This window comes from Orcinus orca, chromosome 2 (assembly GCF_937001465.1).
Source record: "Orcinus orca chromosome 2, mOrcOrc1.1, whole genome shotgun sequence".
NCBI classification, from domain to species: Eukaryota; Metazoa; Chordata; class Mammalia; order Artiodactyla; family Delphinidae; genus Orcinus; species Orcinus orca.
In genome coordinates this window covers 201302090-201327085 of record NC_064560.1, presented here as the reverse complement: position 1 = coordinate 201327085, position 24996 = coordinate 201302090, and the positions used below count along the sequence as shown (strand labels likewise).

Here is a 24996-nt window from a genome sequence, read left to right as displayed (position 1 = left end):
CTGAGACCACTCGCAGGACAGAGGGCCGGCCAGCCCAGCATCCTGGACCCACCCCATCCGACTGCGGCCTCATGAGACACCCTAAGTGAGACCAAGAGACCTGCAGGGTGAGCCCAGTGAGGCCCTGGCCACGAAGTCCTTTAAGGCCGCTTGGGGCAGAGAACTCCACAGCACTTGTCACCTCTATCGCAACTGTTGGCACTTTAGCATGGGAGGGGGTCCTCCTGGCCAGCACGGAGCCTGGCCCAGAGCAGGTTCTGGCCTTTGACACCTATCCCCACTTCACCAGGGTCCCTGAGGAGGAGGGGGAGGGAGTCGCGGTGTCCCCCAGGGCCCAGCCTACCCTCACGTCCACCCTTCTCCCCTACGTCTTAGGACACCTCCCCCAGCCCCAGCCTCCACCCCACATCCCTGCGGCCCACCACTAACCCTAGGGGTCTAGGGATCCTGAGAAAGGCACAGGCCTGGAACAAGACTACACTCAGGGGACCCCAGAGAGAACAGGGTGGGGGCCTAGCTGCATGATCTTGGAAGGCTTCCTGGAGGAGGGGCCTGAGCTGAGGCCAGGATGGGCAGGTGGGGTCGCAGCACCTCAGCAGCTGGCTCTGGGAGGGAGGCAGAAACCCACCCTGGGTTGCCCTCACCCTGGGCCTGGGGGCGGGGGTTGATGACCTCATCCTGCCCAGAGCCCCCCTCCCTCACGGCCACCCACACACGCTGCCCCCAGTCAGCCCCTGAGTGTCAGTCACCAAGTCCGGGGGATGGCGCCGCACCTGCCGCCCTCCTTCCACCCCGCCCCCCGCGGGCTGGGAGCCTATCATCACCTCCCTTCTTCCCCTCCTCCCACTTCCTCTTCCCCTCCAGCTTGGTCTCCCCAAAATGCAGCCCCATGTTACCCCCAGCCCAGAACCCACCCACCCACCCCTCAACCTCGGGGCACAGGCAGACACCGTGGCAGGCCAGGGCCAGCTCCTCGCAGCTACCCACCCTGCCTTCTCAGGCCCTGTTCCGCTACAAGCTCCCTGTGCGGAGACGGGTGGCATCACCTCCTCCAGGAAGCCTCCCTCTGTGTTGGGAACCTCCTTGGCTCCCGCAGGCTCTGGGCTTCTCCCCATCACGGCATCACCCCCGAGTTACACGTGCCCCTGGGGGCCTCCTGGAGAGGCAGTGCTCCTGGGCTGGACGGGCACCAGTACCAAGCAGTTCATGACCAGAACCTCCTCGCTCCCGGAAGATCGCTGGTCCCACCTCACTGCCCCCTGCAGGCAGGCACCCAGCTCCCCAGGAGGCTAGGCTCCCCAGCCCAGACCCCTTCCACCCAGGCCAGCTAAGGGGCTGTCCATGAACCAGGCCCCGAAGGGGGGGCTGCCAAGGCCTCACACCCCTCCCAGGCCGCCCACAGTGGCCTGTCCCCAGGATGACGGCCCCTGGGGGGAGTGGGCAGCCTCTCCTGGCAGCCCAGAGGGCCATCTTGGAGGGCCACTCTGCTCTCTCCCTCAGGCCCCGCCAGGTGGCCTCTTGGAGACTGGGCTAGGGCAAGTCACCCCAACCGGAGGTGGTCTCCAAGGCCTCAGGGGTGAGTGTTCTGAGGAGAGGGCAGCCAGACGTCCTCCCAGGCCTGTTTTCTCATCCCTGGGCTGGTCATGACTGTCTGGTGGGCACTGGGGAGGGCGCAGGAGCCGTGCGCCCCAGACCTGGCAGGCCGCCTCCCCAGGACCCACAGGAAAGGCACCGAAGACAGACACGCGGGGCTGAGTCGTCTATTAGGAGGGCGGCGACCTCGAGGCCTGGGCCTCCAGAGTCACGTTGTGCCAGAAAGGCGCGCTCCGGACCAGGAAGGCTTGGAAGGCGCTGCTGGACTCGGCGGACCTCGGTGGATGGGGTAAGAGCACGCCCTTGTCCTCGTCCTGGGACACCAGCTGGGCCACGATCTGCGCGAGGTCCTGCGTGGACGGCGGGGTCAGGGGGCGGGGCGAGCAGGGCGGGGCGGGGCGAGCAGGGCGGGGCGGGGCAGGACAGAACCCTCGGCGCACCCCGCCCTGCGCACCCTGTAGGAGAGGGTCGCCCCGGCGAGGCCCGGCCTCTCGCCGCCACCCAGTACGGCCAGCCTCCAGCGCTCGTCTATGCTGACGTTCCAGCGGCGGCTGGGGGCCTGCTCCCCTGCGTCTCGCACACCTGCGGGGACAGGGCAGGGGTCCGCGCCGGCCGCGCCTGGGGGTCCCGCACCCGCCTCGCGGAGGGGGACGCTTCCAAAGTGCTGTGTGCTCAGCCTCCCCAGTGCCGGCGGGCGGGCAGGTCCTCAGCCTCTGGTCCTGGGGCCTTCCGTGGCCGTGCCCGGCGGCTCGGCCCCTGGGCACCCCGGCCGGCACCTGCCCTGCCTTCCCATGCACGGGTCGGCCCCCTGGATGCTGGGGGCCGTTACCGCGGAGGTCGTGGCCCTCCGGCTGCTGCCCGGTCCTGGCCGGGCAGAGCTAGCCCACACTCTGGGGAGGCCCCAGAACAGGCAGCCAGACTGCGGCCGCCTCAAGAAAGGCGGACCCAAAGGTCAGCCTCCTCCCCAGACCCCTCTAAAATGACCATAAAGAGGCGTAGGGTGGAAAATATCGCTCAGGTGTCCACAGGGACACAGGAACAGGCAGTGAGGCACGGGTGTTAGAGGGCTGTCGGCAGAGGCTGGAAAGCGGTTACTAACTGGGAAAGACCAGAAGTGCGCTGCACCCCTGCAGGAACCCTCCCCCCAGGGAGAACTTCCCAGGCGGGCTGTCCGTGAAAGACCCTCAGAGCCTCTCCTGCTCTGCCCAGCCAGGGAGCCATCCCATTGCCTCCCTGGGGGAAGCCAGGAGGTCACCCTCTGGAGTGCCACGGGGGCAGGGAAGGGTGCCATGCTAAAAATAAAGAGAGGATTAAGACAAACTCAGCCTCCATTCCTCAAAAAATTAAAAACAGAGCTACCATATGATCCAACAATCCCACTTCTGGGTATACATCCAAAGGAATCGAAAGCAAGTCTCAGAGAGCTATTTCTGTACTCATGCTCATAGCAGCGTTATTCACCGTAGCCAAAAAGTGGCTGCAACCCAAACGTCCATCAACGGATGAATGAATGAGCCTAATGTGGTCCATCCACACAATGGAATATTATCCAGCCTTAAAAAGGAAGGACATTCTGGCACAGGCTGCGATATGTGTAGTGAAACGAGCCAGTCACAGAAAACACAAATATTGTTTAGTCCAGGGATCCCCAGCTCCCCCACCCCTGCCACAGGCTGCACAGCAGGAGGCGAGCGAGCCCCTCCCCATCGCTCTCATTACTGCCTGAACCACGCCCCCCCCCGCCCCCCGTCGGTGGAGAAATTGTCTTCCATGAAACCGGTACCTGCACCAAAAAGGTTGGGGACCGCTGTTTTAGCCCACTCGTACGAGTTACCTAGGGTCATCAGATCCGTAGAGTCGGAACATGGAATGCTGGCTGCCAGGGCTGGGCGAAGGCGAGGTGCTGCTTCAGGTTTGCAAGATGGAAAAGTTCTGGAGATGGGTTTCACAACGATGCAAATATACTTAACACTACTGAACCGTACACTTCAAAATGGTTAGGATGCCCCCCCCCAAAAAAAGTGGATACTTGGACCCAGAAACATGCACAGAAGGAAGATGATGTGAGAAGACGGCTGTCTACAAGTCAAGGAGGGAGGCCTGGAAAAGACCCTTCCCTCGCAGCCCTCAGAGGGAACCAGCCCTGCTGACACTTTGATTTTGAACTTCTTGCCTCCAGACTGCGAGACAATACATTTCTGTTGTTTAAGACAAAGAAAGTGAAGGCCCCAGCCCCTCCTCCCACTCTGCACGAAGAACGGTGGCAGCCTGGCTAAGCTCCCCTTCTGCGCAGGAGAGGGGAGGGGTCCTTTCTGGGGAGAAAGGCCAGCCCCAGAGAAGAGGCCTACAGACACCAAGAGAGGGGGGTGCCCAATGTGGAGCAGCCCAAACCTGCCCGATCACCCCACAAAGAGCGTGACCGCTGGTGAGGCGGCCCCTGGCACACGGAGCCTTCAGCCAGCCCTGCGTGCCCCACTCTTCAGTGTAGACCAAGAGCGGCCCCGCCCCCAGCCTGAGAACGTCTCCAGTGTGAAACACAGAGGCCAAACCACCAACCTGGGCAGAAGGAACTCAGAGGACAGTGGGCTGTTACAGGGAGCAGAAGGAAGCCGGCCACCTCCCCCTGTAACTGTTGTTCTCCTGGATCCAATGTACCTATGAAACAAGAAGAGGATGACGTGAAGAAGGGCTGTTCAGAGAACGGGGATGAGCTCTTTTGAGTTAAAAATGCGACGTCAGAATTTAAACTTCTATAGCAGGTGCTGGGGTAGGCTGTTGACCCTAGTTGGTCACTCCCTTCCTGTAATCGAATCCTACGCCTCCCCTTTAACGTGTGGCGTCACGCCGGTTCCCACTAGAGTATATCTTCCTGCCTACTGCTGCTGGGCGGGTCCACAGGGTGCTGACAGCATTCCCAGTGTAGTCTGAGTGGGCCTCCTGACATTCTGTGTCCGCCCGAGCACAGGCTTCCCTGGGAAGACCTCTGAGGGTAAGCGGCATGGAAGACACACAACCTGCGAACAGAAAAACAAAAGTTTGCTGTTGTGAATCATGGAAATTTTGGAGTTGTTTGTCACGGGGCATCATTACAGCAAATGCTGATAAGAGAAGGACGGGCAGCAAAGCCCAAAAAGGCAAGGTAACAAAGTATGAGAAAATGGGAGAGTCAATCACACGGGCCCACGTCCAACTAACAGAGTTTCCAGAAAGAGAGTCAATCGCACGGGCCCACATCCAACTAACAGTTTCCAGAAAGAGAGTCAATCGCACGGGCCCACATCCAACTAACAGAGTTTCCAGAAAAAGAGTCAATCACACGGGCCCACATCCAACTAACAGAGTTTCCAGAAAGAGAGTCAGTCACACGGGCCCAACATCCAACTAACAGAGTTTCCAGAAAAAGAGTCAATCACACGGGCCCACATCCAACTAACAGAGTTTCCAGAAAGAGAGTCAATCGCACGGGCCCACATCCAACTAACAGAGTTTCCAGAAAGAGAGTCAATCACACGGGCCCACATCCAACTAACAGAGTTTCCAGAAAGAGAGTCAGTCACACAGGGCCACATCCAACTAACAGAGTTTCCAGAAAGAGAGTCAATCGCACGGGCCCACATCCAACTAACAGAGTTTCCAGAAAGAGAGTCAATCGCACGGGCCCACATCCAACTAACAGAGTTTCCAGAAAGAGAGTCAATCGCACGGGCCCACATCCAACTAACAGAGTTTCCAGAAAGAGAGTCAATCACACGGGCCCACATCCAACTAACAGTGTTTCCAGAAAGAGAGTCAATCGCACGGGCCCACATCCAACTAACAGAGTTTCCAGAAAGAGAGTCAATCACACGGGCCCACATCCAACTAACAGAGTTTCCAGAAAGAGACAGAGCAGAGCAGATGAACACACACACGCGCACACATGCCACGGAGGGAGCAAGGCTCCAGATTGAAGGGGCTCACACAGGACCGAGCAAGGGAACAGACTGGCACCAGAGGACAGTGTGGTGATATTTCAGAACCAGGGCAGGAGGAGAAACAGCCTGACTTCCAGAGACTAAAAAGCAGGGCACGTGCAAAGGAGGAGAACTCCGCAGGGTCCAGGGCACCAAGCAGCCCCACTGCAAGGTGGAAGCAATGCAACAACGGCCTAAAATCCTGAAAGAAAATTATTTGCCACCGAGAATTTTCACCCAACCAACGTATCACTCAGGTGTGCAGGCAGAATAAAGATATGTTCAAACGTTAAAGTCTCAGGAAATCGAGTATCTTCAGAGGAGCTGCCTTCTGAGGAGCTGCGAGATGAGGGGCTCCAGCAGACAAGGGGAGAGCCGGCAGGAGGGACGCCCAGGGCCCAGGAACTGGGGTCCCAACCAGGAGCGGCAGGGAGGGTCCCTGGATGAGGCAGGTACAGGGTGGCACAGAGGCAGGGGCGGTGGAACCCCCAGACCTGAGGGGTCGGGTCGTTTGTGAGCCGAGTGTCACAGTTTCTCTGGAAAGTTTGGGAAAGAATAGATAATCAGTGCACAGAAAACGAAGAAGAAGGGGCAGGAGGGCGCGATTATTACCTCCAGGGGAAAAGAGAAGCGGTGGGAGAAGGGTAACCTCGTCACTTTGAGGGAAACTTCCCCACGTTCAGCTGTCGGCAGGCTTCCAGGGGGTCACTGGGGAGCAGACATTCGCAGCAGATTGAGGTAAAAGGATGAGCCGACTCCGGGTCCGGGGAGGGGAGGGTGTCTTCAGGGCAGGTGCGGCCCGCAGTCCCTGTGGGGGGCGCCGGCAGATGCGGGCAGCTGGGCCATGACCCGCAGGGCCAGGCAGGGCTGCTGTTCTCAATTATGTGCCCGCAAGTGGTAATAAAACGGACACAAAATTTTACAAACAGATTGAAGCAATTAAGTAGAGCGACCTAACAGAGAGCACGCACAGGGGACCCACATTCTCACCAGCAAGAGGAACCATCGTGCACACTGGCTGGGCTCCAGGCCACGGGCAGAACAGACTCCCCCGTGGGCCCGACTGGAAACCAGAACAAGGTGCTCCTGTGGGCGCAGATGGGGGAGTGGAAGGGAAACCCAGTCCCCGGGAGGGGCCAGGGAGGACTCCCCCCAGCCAGGAGGGTGGCCAAAGCTGCCCTCTGAAGACATGCGATAGCTTCAAACGCTGGAAGATTAGAAAACAGCCCTGGAACTGGAGGGACAAAGCAAACAACTCAGGAAGCTAGGAAAACAGCAACAAAAGCAGTTCACGGAGAGTTTAAAGACAGAATCGGCAAAGGCTGGTGAATAAATTAAAGTGGAAAAACAGTGGGCAATGATCACAAACTGGTTCTTTGCAAAACCAGTAAAACAGCTACTGCTTCCCTTGCGTCCTCCCCAACTCCACACAGATCTGTCTTTGTCATGTTTTTTCCTTTTTTAATTTTAGTTTTATTAGAGCATACTTGATTTACAATGTTTTGTTAGTTTCAGGTGCACAGCAAAGTGAGTCAGTTATACATATATTCATTCTTTTTCATATAGGTTATCACAGGATATTGAGTAGAGTTCCCTGTGCTCTACAGCAGGTCCTTGATTGTTATCTACCTTGTATATAGTAGTGTGTGTATGTTCACCCCAAGCTCCTGACTTATCCCTCCCCCCAACACGTTTCCCCTTTGCTAACCATATAAATGAACTTATTTACAAGACAGAAACAGAGTTACAGATAATGAAAACAGAAACAATCTTCCTGGAGCGCCAATCACTTCCTTGTTCAAAACCATTCACTGGCCTCTCCCTGGAGTTCTTTGCCCACTTGCCATGTCATCCCCCTCTTGGGCCCTCATCAGGCTAACTTCTACTCATCCTTTAAGACTCTGGAAGCACGTCTTTGCTCTCCACTCTGCTGCTAGGCTCTACGAGATAGCCCCACTACCCCATCCCCTTTGTATGCGTGTACTGTAGCACTCACTGCCTTAATTGTAACTGTGCCTGCCTCCCTAACCAGGCTGAGGACTTCCTGGGAACAGAGGTATATTTTAACCCAGTCACCTAGCAGAACACCTAGCCCATACTAGCTACTTAGAAACTTTAATTAATTCACGCTTTCTCTGGGTCCAGAAATGTCATTGATCTAAAGCAGAACTCAGTCATGACCCAGCCACCTAGATCTGTTCAGTGAAGCAAAGCAGAGGTGGGCTGAGATGCAAGCCCAGTGCCCCAGACAGATGCCAGAGCCTTTGTTGGACACTGGTTTCTGCATGTGGCAAATACTAAGTTGGGTCAAGTTGACGCTAATAAACTGAGGCAGAGCCGTTCTGACAGCCATTTCTGTTTCCAAGTGAACACTGCATACGGGAGATGCTACATTAAGGTAATTATTTTACACAAAATGTAATCAATTTCCCTGTGTTGCCTTCTCTCCAGCAAATGATTTTGCATAAAGCAAAGTTTAATGTTTTGGCCTGGCTAAGAGGCTTTATCTTGGATGGAAAAAGAAGTGCTTCGGAAACCTTGCCAGAAATTTCCGAATATCACTGCGTCTTCAAATATCGCACTACGCTGATCAGTTTTTGTTGACTTCCACATACAGCATTGACTCAATTCCTTTGCAAATCACTCCATTCTTTGGACCTCATTTTCTCCATCTGCTAGTGTTGGAGGGTCTCCTGCGGAGGCGGGGTGCGCTGTGTCTCACCGTGAGGACGAGGACACTGGAGTGGAAGCCCCGGGGAGCACTCCCTGGCGCGAGCCCTCCGAGTCCGCTGTCAGCCCCGCCAAACAGCCCGGGTCTATCTTTGTCATTTTTGCCAATCTTTTCACATTTAGCACCCATTTCGTTTCTCCTTTATGAACTATAAGTCCATAGACTTAACACACTTTTCTGCTCAGTTTTAAAAACTGTTTTCTCTTTGCTATTAAGCATCTCTTCACAGATTCCGGTTGGTAAACATTTGTATGTTCTAAATATTAGAAGTGTTTTCTTCCAGAGTGTCCTGTAACACTCTTGTGTCTTTGATTGTACTAGCCTTTAAAAACGGCAGTCGATTTGTCAGGATTTTCCTTTATGGATTTGGCCTAAAATGGGCATTTCCCACTCGGATTCTAAACACTGCTACATTCTCCCTGTGCTTCTGTGGTTTGGTTTTAATGGTTAGCGTGTGTGCGCGTGTGTGTATGTGTGCGCGCGTGTGTATGTGTGTGTGTGTGAGATGAGTGGTGGGGATCTACTTAACGATCTTCTAAATGGATAGCCAATCACCCCAATACCATTCATTGAAGTCTGTTTCCCACTGCTCTGCAGAATCTCGGAAATTAAATTCCCAGATTTAAACCAGGGTCCATTTCTGGACTGTTTGTGCAGGTCATAAGTCTCCTTGCCAACTTCTGCCCCAGCGCCACACAACATGCACTGCTCAGAGCAGGCAACGGAGGCCCTGTTCTTCTTTTTTAAAACTCTTGCTTGGGGACTTCCCTGGCGGTCCACTGGGTAAGACTCCACGCTCCCAGTGCAGGGGGCCTGGGTTCAATCCCTGGTCAGGGAACTAGATCCCCCATGCCGCAACTAATGATCCCGCGTGCCGCAACGAAGATCCCGAGTGCCACAACTAAGACCCGGCGCAGCCTAAATAAATAAATATTTAAACAAACAAACAAACAAACAAAAAACTCTTGCATGGCTTCTTTGGCAAGTAAAAAATTTTAAAATCTCTAGTTTTTCAAATTATGTTGTCACTCTGCAGTAATACACTGTCTTCTTTTGCCCTCACTGCAGGGGTACCCCGCCTGCTGCTCCATTCCCTGGAGAGCGCCCACCAGGCCGCCTTGCTGTGTGTGGAGGGGCGTCCACCCGCCCTGACCCCAGAGCCCACGGCACGCTGGCGGCGTCTGGCAGCTGAGCACCGCTGAACTAATGCCAGGCTGTTGACAGTATGCCTCCTCCCACTTGTGGGAATATTCCACCCTTCTCTCCGCACCCTTCCATGTGCGTGTCGAGGGGCTGTGTGGTTTGCAACCCACTCTGACAACAGCTGCCTTTAACCCGAGTTAACCGACAGTGCTAATTCCCCTTCTGCCGCGTCTCCTGCTTTGTTGGTCTTGCCTATTTTCGGGTCTTTCTCTGTCTTCCTCTTCTGGCTCGATCAGGTGCTGTTTCTAGCCCACTTCCCCTCCACTTGTTCAGAGGCAGTTCTCTTCCTAGTCTTGTGGTGTAATCAAAACCCGCCAAGCCCACCTGAGCCTGAGGTTGACAACCATCTCCACCGGCTTCTTAACCAGCGCCGGGGGTCTAGAACACTGACTCGCCAGCCACTCGAGGGGACCACGATCTCCAGCCTTCTTCAAGCTTCCGGATGACTGCAGCTCTGACTGGCATCTTGGAGTAACCTCACGAGAGACCCCGAGCCAGAGCCACACAGCTAAGCGGCTCCCAAACTCCTGACCTATAGAAACTGGGACAAAAATATTTATTATTGTTCTGAGCTGCTGAAATCTGGAGACTTCTGTTACGCACTAACAGAGAACTGATACGCTGCCAGAAACGCTGTGTACCTTTAAGATAACATTTTCAAGATTCATGAAAAACATTTTTTTTTTCTAATTAGGATTGCCGTGAATTATTTATTTTGGGAAAATCTGGCAGGTTTAAAACACTAAATCTTCCCACCCAATAATATGATACAACTTTCCCCTTAGGAATTCTCTGCCATTTGTCACATTTTATAGTGTTCTTCACATAGGTATCAAACGAGACACAGTTATTTCTAGGACATCGTAGTTTCTGTTGCTAAAGTGAACGGATCCTTTTTGCTACTACATTTCCTGGTTGGTTATTTTTAGTGCATTGGAAACGATTAAGTTTTGAATGGCGATCATATATCCAACCTTCCTCTTCCATTAGTGGTCTTTTAATTGTCCTGCGTGGATTTTCTAGGTAGACAGTATGCTGGCCACACACGGTGACTGCTCCAGGTATGCATGGCTCATTTCATTCTCCTGACTCTGAGCAGGCTCCACACGCTGTCTCATCGTCATGGCGATGCCCTGCCTGCCGCTTGACGCTTCAGGAAACACATCCACTGTGCGCTCTTAATGCTCCCCTTCGCCACGTTACAGAAGTGTCCATTTCTTCCCACCTTGTTAAGAATCAACAGGTTTTGGTTTTTACTTTTTTAATTTTCTTATTTATTTATTTATTTTTGGCTGCCTCGGGTCTTCGTTGCGGTGCGCGGGCTTCTCATTGCGGTGGCTTCTCTTGGTGCGGAGCACGGGCTCTAGGTGCGCGGGCTTCAGTAGTTGTGGCACGAGGACTCAGTAGTTGTGGCTCGCGGGCTTAGTTGCTCCGCGGCATGTGGGATCTTCCCGGACCAGGGCTCGAGCCCGTGTCCCCTGCGTCGGCAGGCGGATTCTTAACCACTGAGCCACCAGGGATGTCCCTCAATGTATGTTCATCGAGCACCTGCAACGTGCCGTGCACCCTCCTGGCGCTGGGGACAGAGCTGTGAGGAGCAGAGGCCCTGCTGTCCTGGACGGGGTGACCCTTTGTGCTCGTGCAGTTTGCTGCTTGGTTCGATTAACTTCCTGCACGTTCAGGACTTTTCGACCTGTGCTTCAGTTAGATGGCGCACCCCTCCGTTCCGTTTCTCTTTCCCTCCTCCCCACGCAGCACTGGTGTCAGGGGGATGCCCTGGGCAGCGTGAACCTCGTCGACGGGGAGGACTCGTTTCTTAGTTGCTTGGGGATGCCTACCCACAAATCCTTCCTTAGGGCAGATCCAGGCCCACTTTAGAGTTTCCTTTGTTATCAGTCTCTTCAGGTTTTTGAAAATCAATTTGTAACACGGATTCCAATCATCACAGTTCAGGGTCCTTGCTTTGCTCCTCACGTGGCGAGACCCCCACAGTGAAGGCCTCCCGCCGCCTGTGGGCGCTGGCCCTGGGGGCTCGGGTCCCACTGGCCTCAGCTGTGTTTGGGGCAGTCCTGGGTCACCCCAGGTGAGGGGAGGGCTGTGCCCACCACGGAGGAGTCCCTGCAGCCAGCCCCCGGGCCTGCACACGAGGCCCCCTCCGTGGAAGGGCTGTCCCACCTCAGCCCGGCCTTAGGCACAGTTTAGTTTAAAACTAATGGTAACCACGTGAGAAAAACGCAAAGGAAAATACATGAGAAAACCCAGGAATCCACTACCCAAAATGAACAATGCCGTACTTGCTTCCGATCTTTTCCCCCAAGAAATAAAACATATTGATATGGTCTCGTGCAAGGCTCCTCTCTCCACCCCCAGTGAGGGAGGTGAGCTGGGAGCCCGGGTTTGCTCCCCGCTTTCCGGTCCTGCCACCAGCAGATGTGGCCACAAACCACGCGAGGCACCAGGCTGGTCTCTGACGCAGGTAACCGGGGCCACGGGGTGTGGAGTGCTCTTCCGCATGCTTCTCCCTTAACCTGCTTTTGAGACATTTCCCCGTGGACTTGCAGGGGCTAGTCCATCAGCTGTCACTGCTGTGCTGCCCTCACCTGAACCAACAGCCCCCATTACCTCACCACCCCCACTGTGGGGACAGCAGGCTGGACACGTGGGCTCCTGCGGGGCAGCTGGCGTCTCGCCTTCTCCAGGCGCTGCCTGGGGCTGCCCCAGAACTCCCACCAGCAGGGGTGCTGGCTCTGCGCCCCGCATCTTGGCCAGAACTCTGGCCTCTCATGTTTTTGTCAGTTGAACCTCATTTATTTCCCTGACATCAAATACCTTTTAGTTTTCTTTCTAGCCAGTGGGGACTCCCTTTCTGTGAAGGGACTGTACATTCTGGGGACCATCTGCCTCTCTTGCAGGCGCGCGTGTGGTGTGTGTGTGTAGTGTGTGTGTGTGCATGTGTGTGTAAGGTGCCCCTCTGGGCCTCACACTGGCGCTCTGTCCGGTGTGGGTGTTGGGACAGGGATGGGCCTGGGGCTTCCTCAGGAAGGTGACTGGCGTGCACGCTGTTTCCAGTGCAACCTACTGTTCCCGGCTGCCTAGGGTGTCCAGCCCAGACCGGCCCGAGCCCTGCAGGGCCAGCAGTTGGAGCACCAGGCCCAGCGTGGCCTTGCTCAGCCTCTCCCCGTCCTTCTGGAACTTGTTCTGAAGTGCCCCTCCGGGCCTCTAGCCCTACTTCCGCGCTCACCTGCGATTCATCTAAGCCTCTCAGGGCTGTGTCCTCGGTTAACCCAGGACCAGCCGTGCTCACCAGCCCTTCCTCCGGGGCCAGGCCAGACCCTACTCACTACAGGAAGCTCCACTTCCGGGACCTGGAATTTGTTTTGCTTCACCCTGTCCCATCAGGGGATCTCTTGTTCCTTCTTTTTTTCCTTCCCTTTTTACATAGTTTCTTTACTGGGATGAAATGCACATCACGTAACATTTACCATTTTGACCATTTTTAAGTGTACAGCTCACCAGCATAAACACATTCACATTGTTGTGCGACCATCACCACCTCATCTCCAGAACTTTCCATTTCCCCGAACTGAGGCTCTGTCCACATTAAGCTCACCCCCACCCCTCCTCCAGCCCTGGCGCCCACACTTCTTCTTCGTCCCTAAATCTGGCCCCTCCAGGGCCTCATGAGTGGGCCACGCAGCGCCCGGCTTACTTCACTCAGCGCCACGTCCTCAAGGCCCATCCATGTTGTGTCGCGTGTCAGAAGGTCTTTCCCTTTTAGGGCTGAGTTATCCTCCCATTGTATGTTTTTACCACACTCAGCCGGCAATGAACACTTGGTTTGCTTCCACCTTTTGGCTATTGTGAATAGCGCTACTGTGAACATGGGTCTACAAGTACCTGTTTGTGTCTCTGCCTTGGATTCTTTGAGATATCTACTCGGAACTGGAATTGCTGGATCATATGATGATTCTATGCTTAATTTTTTGAGGAACCTCCATACTGTTTCCCGTGGTGACTGTGCCATTTACATCCCACCCGGCAGCGCGCCAGAGGTCCGACTTCTCCACACCCTCACCAGCACGTGTTCTTTTTTTTACATTATCATTACGGCCACATCCTAATAGGTGTGAAGTGCTACCTCACTGCGGCTTTGACTCGCGCTGCCCTGAACTAATGCAGTTGAGCACCTTTTCGCACACCTGCTGACCCTTCGTGGATCTTTGGAGAAGCGTCTATTCAAGTCCTTTGGCCAGTTTTGAGTCGAGTTCTTAGTTTTGTTGTTGTTGCTGAGTTTTAGAGTTCTCTCTATATAAGGATATTAATCCCTTAGCAGATATGGACTTGCAAATACAGCTGACTCTTGAACAACATGGCTTTGAACCGCATGGGTCTGCTCATACATGGGTTTTTTTCAATAAATGTGCACTAGAGCAGCGGTCCCCAACCTTTTTGGCACCAGGGACCGGTTTCGTGGAAGACAATTTTGCCCTCGGGGTGGGGAGGGGGATGGTTCAGGTAGTAGTGCCAGTGATGGGGCGGATGAAGCTTCGCTCGCTCACCCACTGCTCACTTCCTGCTGTGCGGCCCAGTTCCTAGCAGGCCGCGGACTGGCAGTGGTTAGGGTTAGGATGTGGAACTTCAAATACAGAGGGCCAACTATAAAGTTTTACTCAGATTTTTGACTGCTGGGCAGGGGGTCGGCGCCCCTAACGCTCAAGCTGTTCAGGAGTCGATTATGCTTTCTCCCATGCCGCGTGCTGACTTTTCCCTCTGTTGGCAGTGTCCTTTGATGATCAAACGTTTTTAATTTTGATGAAGCCCAATTCATCTATTTTTACTTTTGTCGCCTGCGCTATTGGTGTCATATCCAAGACATCATTGCCAAATCCAGCGTCAGGATGTTTCCCCCTGTTTTCTTTTAGGAGTTTTATAGGTTTAGTTCTTACGTCTATGTCTTTGATCCATTCTGAGTTAATTTTTTCACGTGGCATTAGGTAAGAGTCAAACTTCATTCTTTTGCTTGTAGATATCCAGTATTCCCAGCACCGTTTGTTGAAAAGACAGGGAATTCCCCGGCGGTCTAGTGGGTAGGACCCTGTGCACTCGCTGCCAAGGGCCTGGGTTCGATCCCTGGTCAGGGAACTAAGGTCCCACAAGCCACGTGGCGTGGGCAAAAAAACCCCCCAAAAAACAAAAAAACCGCCTTCTGCCATTGAACAGTCTTGGCAACCTTGTCAATTATTATTATTTTTTATTTCCGAAATGCAAAAATAGTTTATTACAAAAAGTTTATTATATTCATAAATTATAAGAGAAAAAACAATGAAGTCATTTCCGAAGATGTCAAAAAGGGACTTAATATAATTTAACAAGCATTTCTAATTCAATAAAAGTTATTAGCGTATTACAACAAAAAGAATATAAGAGAAACTAAAAGCAACATTAGATTAGATTAACAGTGAGACACTAGCAGCCATTCCATTAAAGTCAGGAAGACAACGAGACTCACCATCACTGCTATTCAAATCACGCAGGAAATCAATTTAATAGGCCAACTAAAAACAATTCTCAAAATATTAGAAGAGACAAACTTTTCACTATTTTCAGATGTTATCATTGTCTTCCTAAAAATTTCAAGAAAATGAACTGGGAGAGGACTTCCCTGATGGTCCAGTGGTAAAGAATCCACCTTACAATGCAAGAGACACGGGTTCAATCCCTGGTCAGGGAACTAAGATCCCACATGTTGTGGGGCAACTAAGCCCGCGCCACGACTAGAGAGCCTGCGTGCCTCAAATCACAGTGCCCACGTGCTCTGGAACCCGCACACCACAACCACAGAGCCCACATGCCTTGGAGCCTGCACGCCACAACTAGAGAGAAGCCTGTGTGCCTCAACAAAGAGCCTGTGCACCACACGGAAGATCCCGCATGCCACAGCTAAGAGACCCAACACAGCCAAAAATAAATTAAATAAATAAATATTTAAAAAAAAGGTTAACTTGGTTTTTTTTTAAAAAAAAGAAAATGAGCTGGTAAATTATTAGAAAAATAAGAGTGTAGTATAATAACAAATTAGAAAATAAATATTCTGAAATAAGTAGCTTTCTATATACTGGCAACAGATAGAAATATAACAGAAAAATCCATTCACAGTTGTGACAATAAAGCGGTCAAATATCTAGGAGTAAGTGTAAACTTAAAATAAATGAATAAAATCTATATGAAGAAAACTGTTCAACATTGCTGAAGAACACAGAAGAAAACCTGAACATGTGGAGTGACATACCATGTTCATAGATGAGGAAATTCGATATTGTCAAGATGTCAATTTTCCCCCAAGTAGATTTTTAAATTCAAAGAAATTCCATTAAACATATACTACATTTGAAATAGTGAAAATGTATAATCTACATAAAAGATGAAAATAGTGCAATAAACATTTGTACACCCCTCACCTCAATTTACCAGTTGTTAGCATCTTGCCACCTTTACTTCATCTCAACTACTTTTATTTTCTGAACGTTTCGAATGTAAGTTGCAGACAGCAATGTCACTTTGCCCCTGAATACTTCAACATGCATCTCCTAAGAATTAAGGCATTTTGACACAGCCATACTCATCAGTTTCACACTTGAGACAGTTAACAGTAATACTATAGTTCCACCAAAAACAGTGCTTGTCAAATTTTACTATACATGTGAGCCACCTGGGGATCTTGTCAAGATGCAGATTCTGATTCAGTGGGTCTGGAGTGATGGCTGAGGCTCTACATTTCTAACAAGTTACCAAATGGTGATGATGATGCTGGTCTGGCAGAACACACTTGGAGTTCCAAAGATCAAATATTGTTCCTTCTATACCCCCTTCCCAGGTTATCACTCCTCTCTCCTCGTCTAAAGAAGGAACCATTATCTTAAACTTGGTGTCGCTTACTCCTCTGCATGTTTTCATACACTTATTAGATATAGGTACCCCTTAACTATACACCCTATGTTTTCCATATTTTTGAACTTTACATACGGTATCACATTGAACACATGCTTGGGCAAGTTGCTATCTTCATTCAGCATTATGTGAGGTTTATCCATGTTGATAAATGTAGTTCTGAGCCATTCATTTTAACTTCAACAAATCTTCGCCAAGGACATATGGCTGGTGGGTAGGCTGGCTGCAGAGGACTCGCAGAAGTGTGGTGATGGAGGAGTTGGTATCTGGAGTTGGGCATTAACCAGGCTGCTTCATTTTCCATTGTGAGGTTGTAATTCACAAACAACCTAGCTTATACAGTCCTGGAGGTGGGATTCCAACATCAAGGCTCCAGAATATTCGGCATCTGGTAAGGGTCTGCTCCCTTGTTCATGGATAGCCATCTTCTTGCTGTGCCTTCATGTGGCGGAAGGGCCCTTGTCAGTTATTCTGACTTTGCTCATGGTGTATATTTTGCCTTGATGGAGGGTTTTTTTGTTTGTTTCTCTCATGTGGTTAAATGTATCTCTTTGCTTTTATGGCTTCTGGACTTTGAGGCTTGGTTAGAAAGGCTGCCCCTACTCCACGGTTATAAAGGGATCTGCCCAGGGTTTCTCCTCGTACTTTCATGGTTTTATTCTTCTACATTTAAAATGTTGACACATTTGGAGCTCATCCTGGTACTCTGTGAGAGGTATGGCTACAACTTACTTTCTTCTAGGCAGCTGCACAGTGTCCCAGCGTCAATCAAAAACACCACCTCCCCTCCCCAGCAGCCCCGGATCTGAGGCGCCACCTTCCGCCCACACTGAGTGTCTGCAGGCGTGTGGGTCGGTTTCTACCTTTCCTGCTCCACACTGTGGTTCCTGCATCTCATGACAGGACACTATCGCCTTGATAATCGAAGCTTTGTGATATGAGTTCACGTGAGAGCTGAACCTATTCTTGCTTCGTTTTCTGTTTGACCAGTTTGCCGAATTGACAAGGGAAGATGAGCTTTTAGCAATTTTGATCGTTGATGACACTGAGCTGTGAAGCGCCTGGGGAGAACCCTCTGTGCTGGTGAGTCTTCCTCTCCAAGAACATGGTGTCTTCCCCACCGCCAAGTCCCTTGGTAATGCCCTGGAGTGTTTTAAAGTTTCTCTCAAACAGGTTTGCACTATTTCCTGTTAAGTTTATTCCTGTTGTCAAATGTGCCTTTTTCACTCATTTATCTTCTAGAGTCTGTTTACATCTATAAAGACTACTGATTTCCGAGCAGTTGTCTGCACCCTCTTCCCAAACCCCCTGCTGTGGGTGGATTCCAGTCCACTTTCCTGTGCTGGCGGGGCGCAGTCACGTGTCTCCCGTGATGCCGGCATCACCTCCTCCGCAGTTGCTCGCGTTCTCCGCCCCTCTTGCTCGGCTGCGTGGGCCAATGTTTCCAAGATGGCGCAGGTCACCTCGCGGATGGTGACACATCTCCAGCTCTGCTGTGCTCTGCCTGGCACTGTGCTCCTTCTGACTCCTTTCTTTCCAGGTGTTTTGCTCTCCTTCATGACAGAGATCTTCCCCGAATGTCTGGTGCCCTTGGCTGTTAATTCGCGTTTAAAGCAGGGACTGGGGCTTCCCTGGTGGCGCAGTGGTTCAGAATCCTCCTGCCAATGCAGGGGACACAGGTTCGAGCCCTGGTCTGGGAAGATCCCACATGCAACTAAGCCCGTGCGCCACAACTACTGAGCCTGTGCTCTAGAGCCCGCGAGCCACAGCTACTGAGCCCACGTGCCTAGAGTCTGTGCTCCGCAACAAGAGAAGTCACCCCAATGAGAAGCCCATGCACCACAACGAAGAGCAGCCCCCGCTCGTCACAACTAGAGAAAGCCTGCACGCAGCAACGAAGACCCAACACAGCCAAAAATAAATAAATCTAAAAAAAAGAAAAGAAAAGAAAACTAAAGCAGGGACTGATAGTTGCTATCAGTGTGGGCAGACTGGGCCTGGCAGCTGGGGCATTCCTGTTTCTGCGGCCTCAACCATGCAGCTGGGAGCTGACTCTCCAGCTCTGCCCACTCTGTGGCCGCCCACTGGAATGTGGTTGCCACCTCCTGTTGGTCGGCCCTCCAACCCAATTCTGTCCTGTGGGTTCTTGCCTTCCTCAGAGCCCTCTGCAGTCGTTTCGGTGGGACTCCTCAGAAGCAGAAAGGCACAGGTTTGCCCAGCTTTCTGTGTGAGGCTGGACGTCTGCAAACCCTTGTCAGGGTAGGTCTTCTCAGACCTAGGCCTCAGCCTGAGGTTGCTGCCCTTCTGTGAGCACGTGTCCCCACCATGTGGGGCTCTGGGGCCCTGCAGTGACCACTGCAGATGAGGGCGGCTCTCATGGGCTCGGGCTGGAAAGGGCAGGGACCAAGGGACTGGTAGGGCCAACCTGTGCCAGCCGGGCTTGTCCCTGAAAGACGATGCCTGACAAGGCCCAGATGTGGGGAGATCCCTAGGAAGAGCCTTCCGTGCCAAGGGTGCACCAGGAGGGAACAAAGAGGATGGACACCCTGCAGGACAGAGAGACAGCAGCCTGGTGCGCCCGTCAAGGCCACGGCAAGTGGCTGACATCGCCCAAGGGCTGGCAGCAGTGGAGGGAAGAAGCAGGATGACACCGGAGGAGCGGCCAGGGTGTGGGGGACACTGCAGGGACTCTGTGCCCCCAAGTCAGAAAGCTGGGAGTCTGCGGAGAGGGGTCTGCACCCCTTCCCCACCACCCCAGAAGCCCCTCTCCTCTGTGCCACGTCCTGCCTCCCAGCCTCATCCCCACACCCCCCTTACCCACAGGGGCCCCCACCTCCCGGAACTGCAAACTTGGCAGGTCGCCCCTGCCCAGGAGCCGCCCGGCCCCTCCATGGGCAGGTGCGCGGTGGGATGGCCCCATGCCCCGGCCCCTCCCGAGGAGTCCTTGCCCCCGACAGGTACACGCTCGTGTGTTCTATGTCCTAGCTGGCCCATCCTGAGATGTCGGCCTCATGGAAGCTGAGGGGCGGCTGGTTTCCGGCAAGGGCACAGCTGGTAGGGCACCTGGAGCCCGCTTTCCTTTTCCACCACCTTTTCACGTAAACCTTTGACCTCGAGAACACCCACGCAGACGGGTCGAAGCACACAGCTCCACGGGCTCCACTGAGCCTGGACTGCCACAGCCCGGATCCTGACGCCCAGGGAACAATACAGAACTCCTGGGGGCGTGGCTTCTGTTGCTTGTGAAGCGCCCCCGGGGCCAGAGCAGCTGTGTCCTGTCCCCTCACCGCTGCACGGGGACCGAGCAGCTGCCCACCCACTGCCCACCCCTCCAGACTGGGGCTGTCTCAAAGCAAAGCCTCCAGAAACATTTTGGCCAGACTCTGGTTGACAGGTCCTCCTGCCGACTGCCCGCCTACCTGGTCAGCAAGACACCGTCCCTGCTCCGGGGGCAGAGCTCCCCATGACTGGGATCCCTCCGCTCGGTGGTGCCCAGGGTTGGGTTGGCTGGCAGAGGGGCAGAGCCCACAGCTGTGGGGGACAGGAGGGGCCATGCCCACCTTGGTGCCCACCCAGGGCTCTGGGAAGAGAATGCTGACGCTCTGCATGGCCGCCAGCCCAGCACCTGCTTCTTACCAGACGCTGTTCGGCCCTACCCCAGCTCGAGAGGCCCCTCTCCACCCACACCTCCCCGGCCAGTCTCTGGGGTTTCCAGAGAGGAGCCCGGGGGCCCAGAGGCCACAGCCCGCTTCAGCTTACCCAGTCCTGAGTCTGCAGCACCTGCTGACTGCTGCTCGGGGCCCCGGGCTGGCCCCAGGCCACCGCTGGGCTTGGTGGAGCCGAGGGCTGCCCGTTCTCTTGGGACGGCTGTGGCTGCGACTCTGGCATCTTCCCCAGGAAGGCCTTAAACAAACGCTTCCCGCTGTCCACCTCCAGCCCCTTGGGGGGCTCGCCTGCACCTCTGGGGCTCTGGGGGTAGGTGCCCACGGCTACCTGGGCCCCTCGGGCAGAGGGAGGCCGCGTCAGGATCTGCGGGGCTCATCTTCCAGCCACTGCCCAGACAGTGCTGGGTGGGCCTCAGCCAGGGACACCCAGCAGGGTCGACCCCCTTGGGTGTCCTGGGTCCCCAGCTCCTACAGCCATTCTTCTCCACATGGTCAAGCCAGGCCGGAGCAGCTGGGCCGCCGCCCTGCCCGGCCTCCTGCGGGCTCCCCCAGGGACGCCCCCTCTCCCACCGCGGCCCCAGCTCCTTGCATGTGCCCCCAGACGGCCCAGGTGCGTCTCCTCAGGACCCTGCCTGCGGGGCGCACTGAAGGCACGGAACGACCAGACGAGAAAGAAGGGCCCCCCCAGCTCTCCCCGTCTCCCCCCTCCCGACCCCTGTGACGCCCGACCCCTCACCTCAACGCCCCCGGGCCACACCCCAAGGTCCAGGCTCTGCGCCCGCCGCCCGCACGACCACGCGTGAAGACGCCGCAGCAGACGGCAGCCGGCCCCTCTCCACTCCATGGGGTCTGGGGATGAGGAGTTCGCTGAGGGGTGGCAGGGCAAGGGTCATGGGGACACACGGCGAGCGTCAAAGGGAGGGAACCAGGGGAGGTGGCGGCCAGCGGGGGAGGGGCGGGATACACTACGGGTACGGAGGTGGGGGAGAGGTGGGGTACACAAGGGGTGCAGGGGTGGGGAAGGGGGTGGGGAGGGGCACACTACGGGGACGGGGTGGGGGTACACTGGGTGGGGGCGGGGAGGGGCGGGGCACACTACGGGGACGGGGGCGGGCCTATTGTGGTGGGAGGGTCAAAGGGTGGGGCCCACAGCGGTTCTGAAAGGCCCGAGGGGGCGGAGTCGAGCCCCACGAACTTCCGCTTCGACAGGCTCCGCCCTGCCGTTTCCGCTTCCGGCCCGTTTCCGTGCCTGCGTCCTGGTCTCGGTTGTCAGGGGCCGACCGGGGTTCCGCTCGCCACGCGGACCTGGTTCCACTCCGGTGTCCATGGCCCGGGGCTTCATCTCGGGCTCTCGAGGGGTCCCGGCCCCGCGCCGCTCGGAGGGGCTCGCCTCGCAGACGCCCCCGGCCGTCCGCGCCCTGACCCCAGGCCCCCTTGGGTCCCCGCCTCGCGTGGGGGCCTCGGAGCGCCGGCCCGCGACGGGCGGGCGGAGCTCGCGCCTGGACGGATGGAGGGGCCGAGGCTGCTCGAGAGGAATCACACAGCAGGCGAGGGAGGGCCTGGGAGTGCTCCCCGCGTTTATTAGTGTCGCATCAGCACCTTAAAATACTCCACGTGGTCACATAACGTGAGATTAGAATCTGTTTTCCAAAAACGCTATTTACATTAATCCTGTTTTCCATTAAAAAAAAAAACACAAAAACCTAGCAACACGTACATCCTAGAAACCAAACAACGCACAAAGAACTGGACGGGGGGTCTGCAGGAACGCACGGCGGCACCCCTTAGCCTCCCCTGGGGGAGGGACCCCCAAGCCCAGTCCTCAGGCCCCTGCCAAGGACTTATCTTCCTCTCCACCGGAGGACAGGACGGGTCTCGGGAGGGGTCAAGGAACAGGTGTAGGGGTCAGGCAACTGGCCTTTGGGAGCAAGTGGCCCGGTCTTGTCATGAGGAACCTGTTCTGGGACAAAGGCCAGTCAGGTCTTCATATCTGGGAGTGAGGACAGAGCAGCAATGCTGGCCCTGGCTGCTCTCATCTGCCTGCCGCTGCACAGAGACCTTTGGTTCTGGGCCCAGAGTCCCTCTCCTTCCGGATCTGCAGCCGTGACACTGACTCGGGACACCGGCCTGCATGCCCTGAGGAGATGGGGACCCAGGGGACCAACACAAGGAGGGAGAAGCAGTGGCCCGGATACAGGGCTGGAGCTCACCTCCACGGGACCTCAGCGAGGGCAGAGCTTGCCCACACCATGCCACCAGGCCCACGAGGAGCCTGGCCTTACCCGAAGGTGGCTGGTGGCTTAACCTTTGAGTCCTAAGGACCACTGGTCACCCAATGGGCTGAGGACCCCTGCTCCTGTCCTGTGGGTCATGGTCTGGGCCCCATGTTCCTCACTTGCCCCCACCGCCCTCCACGTGCTCACGGCTGCACTGGCTCAGTCACAGACGGCTTTGGCTTCTGCATCACCTTCCTCCCAGGGACAAAGTGCTTTTGTATGTATCCTCAGAACAGCTCCATGAGGTAGGCTGGGGAAACGTGACCATCCCCGTTTAGCCGATGGGGAAACCGAGGCACCAGCGTGAGCAAAGCCCAGGTCTCCAAGTGAGTTATGGTGGTTGGGGTCATCTGCACGACCTCCTGGGCCCATAAACAGTGTGGCCGGTGGGCCCCGTGGCACTGGACAGACCACAACTGGGCTCTGCAGGCCCAGTGGCACAGGGTGGAGGTGCTGGGTGTCTTCTCCTTGTGGGTACAAGGACACAGGGAGGCGTGAGGAAGACAGCTCACAGTAGGGATGGATGGGACAGCCCCCTTTGGCCCTTCTTCTAAAACTAGCTCTGCAGCTGGAAAGCTAAGTCAAGGGTGTGTCACCTGCACCTCCTTCCTGTTGAGTGTGACCTTTGGAAACGGGAGCAGTAACCAAGGCCCTGAGGCCGTGGTGGGAACAAGGGGGGAGGCTCAAGGTCCCCAGGCTGCTTCTGAGTGTAGCCGCAGGCAGATGCTGCACAGGCCGCCCAAGGGGTCCTCAGCTCAGCGGCCTGCACCCTCCCCCGGGTCCTTCCCAGGGAGGGGCAGGGCCCCTGGTCCAAGGCCATGTCCAAACGCTGTGTGCCAGCTAGGTCCAAGGCCCTCAGCCATGGACACTCGGACCCCGTACAGCCACCTGGGGGAGGTAAGCAGGTAATAAAATAGGCCATTTTCCATCCACTAAGCGGGACCCCTCTGTGCCACGGGCTGTTGGTGAGGCCCGTCCTCCAGAAGAGCGGGAAAGGCCTGCAGCCTGTCTGCGTTTGGCACTGTTTCTGAGCACAGCATGTGTGGCTCTCGGCCCTAGGAAACCGGGCTCACAGCCCCCTGGGTGGGTCACCACGGTCCTACCACCACAGCTGCCAAGGGGCAGGAGCTGAGGGGCTCTTCCTGTGGAGTGCTGGGGTGCAGGCCTGTGGGGCAGTGGGAGGACTGGCAAGGACCCTGGCCTCAGGTGGAAGGTAGGCTCGCCCCCCTCCGCAGGGACCCAGACCACAAACACCTCCGTCCTGAGGAGCCCGGCCTCGAGGTGGGGCCCTAGCTTCACCCACAGCCCCAACGGGGCTTGGCCCCTATGGTCTGGCCGCCTTGTCTGAGCTCTAACTGGCCACATTAGTGTTTCAGATGACAAACACCTGGCTGCCTGGCCAAACACCTCCCAGCCAGCACGGGGGCTGGGGTGGGGGCAGGAGGTGGCAGCTGCGGAAGCCACCGTGCCCACTAAGTCTGGGGCGGGCACAACTCGCAGAAGCAGAGCGGCGCCGCGGGGACGGCCAGGGGGGAGCAGTGGGTGTGGGGGGCGGGGACCCCGGGCAGCACAGCTGCTCTGCCTCAGCCCTAAGGGGCTGTCGGGGCTTCAGAAGAGCAACGTCTTTTTGGCAGCTACATTGCAACATGTATTTGAAAGCATTAAAAAATCCGCGACTATAAAACCGCCACTGCCCCCTGTGGCTGGAGGTCACTGGGATCCACGAGTGGGCGGTGCCGGGGCATCTCTTGCCTGGTTGGTGGCTGGGGCCCAGGGCTGGGCTGACTGGCCTGACTGGCCTCTGTTCCGCCCAGGACGCCCCCGACAGAAGGCTGGCCTTTGGCCTCTGGCCACCCAGCTCGGTGCCTGGGCACACAGGCAGCCGGGGGTCGGGGTGGCCGCCTGCCGGACCCTGGCTCCGAGGAAGCAGAGTCCTGGCTTTCAGGAAGGACAGGATGCAAAGGCAAGAACCCTTCTTGTTGGGGGGATGGGTGGGGGGAGTCCTGAGGCCACAACACACCTTCCACGATTCTCAAGTTCAACACTGTCCGCCTGACCTCCCACCCCTGCCGGAACGTTCTGGTTAAGAAGCAGAGCAGTTGTGGGGTCCCGGTGGGGGGCTGCCCCGTTAGTTTCCAGGTAGTGAGCATGTTCATACTTAAGACTGTTTTTCTCTGGGTTTTTAAGGGTCTGTCTCTGCAGTAAACTGAAATGTTAACAGAAAAGCAGCTGGGCCCTCCCGGCGCTCGGCCATCGCAGGGCTGCAGGGCGGGGAGCCGGCGCGGCCCCTTGGCAGGCGGGGCTAAAAGGTGGACTTGGAGTGTCCGAAGATGCAGATGGGGAAGTGCTTGACGTGGGAGGACCACTGGGCCGCCAGCTGGAAGAACTTGACGTCGTTCCACTCCACACCGTCGATGAGGACTGTGGGGGACAAGACCGCCTGACCCACCTGCCCCTCCTCCAGGCCGTGGCACAGAACGAGGCTGGAGGGCCTGACACCCCCAGGGACTCCCAGGCTCCCAGGCGACACTCGCTGGTTCTCGGTGGCCCCGTAGGAAGAGGTCTGGGACGGCCCAGCCCACCTTGCTGACCTTCCTGCCAGCTGCCCACCACTGCCCCCACGGCCA

The 24996-nt window shown here is 55.5% G+C and overlaps 2 protein-coding genes across 14 annotated transcripts in view; both read right to left on the bottom strand.

The window, feature by feature from the left end:
- Positions 1-930: 930 nt before the first annotated feature.
- TEX22 (testis expressed 22) lies at positions 931-22344 on the bottom strand. Its single transcript, XM_049705870.1, has 7 exons — positions 22304-22344; positions 21399-21592; positions 20830-21097; positions 4150-4248; positions 3428-3525; positions 2048-2175; positions 931-1943 (listed from the first exon to the last, which is right to left on the bottom strand). Exons 1-7 carry the CDS (start codon positions 22342-22344, stop codon positions 1764-1766), a joined length of 1008 nt encoding a protein of 335 aa, XP_049561827.1. The 3' UTR covers positions 931-1763.
- The window catches only part of PACS2 (phosphofurin acidic cluster sorting protein 2), a 62949-nt gene continuing 59599 nt past the window's right edge, over positions 21647-24996 (bottom strand). For 7 of the 13 annotated variants that reach the window (XM_049705449.1, XM_049705448.1, XM_049705451.1 and 4 more), the window contains one exon: positions 21647-24790. In XM_049705449.1, the coding sequence (XP_049561406.1) occupies positions 24046-24790 (745 nt within the window). In that variant the 3' untranslated portion in view covers positions 21647-24045. The remainder of the gene's footprint in view (positions 24791-24996) is intronic. The other 6 variants (XM_049705455.1, XM_049705456.1, XM_049705457.1 and 3 more) reach the window with 1 other exon arrangement.

Excerpts from the sequence above, each read along its gene's own strand:
- TEX22 (XM_049705870.1), bottom strand. The coding sequence starts at position 22,344 with ATGGTGTGGGCAAGCTCTGCCCTCGCTGAGGTCCCGTGGAG. Across the intron at positions 21,593-22,303 it reads CTCGCTGAGGTCCCGTGGAG|GCGCGAGCTCCGCCCGCCCG; the intron begins GTGAGCTCCAGC and ends CCATCCGTCCAG. Across the intron at positions 4,249-20,829 it reads TGTGGCCCGGGGGCGTTGAG|GTACATTGGATCCAGGAGAA; the intron begins GTGAGGGGTCGG and ends CTTGTTTCATAG.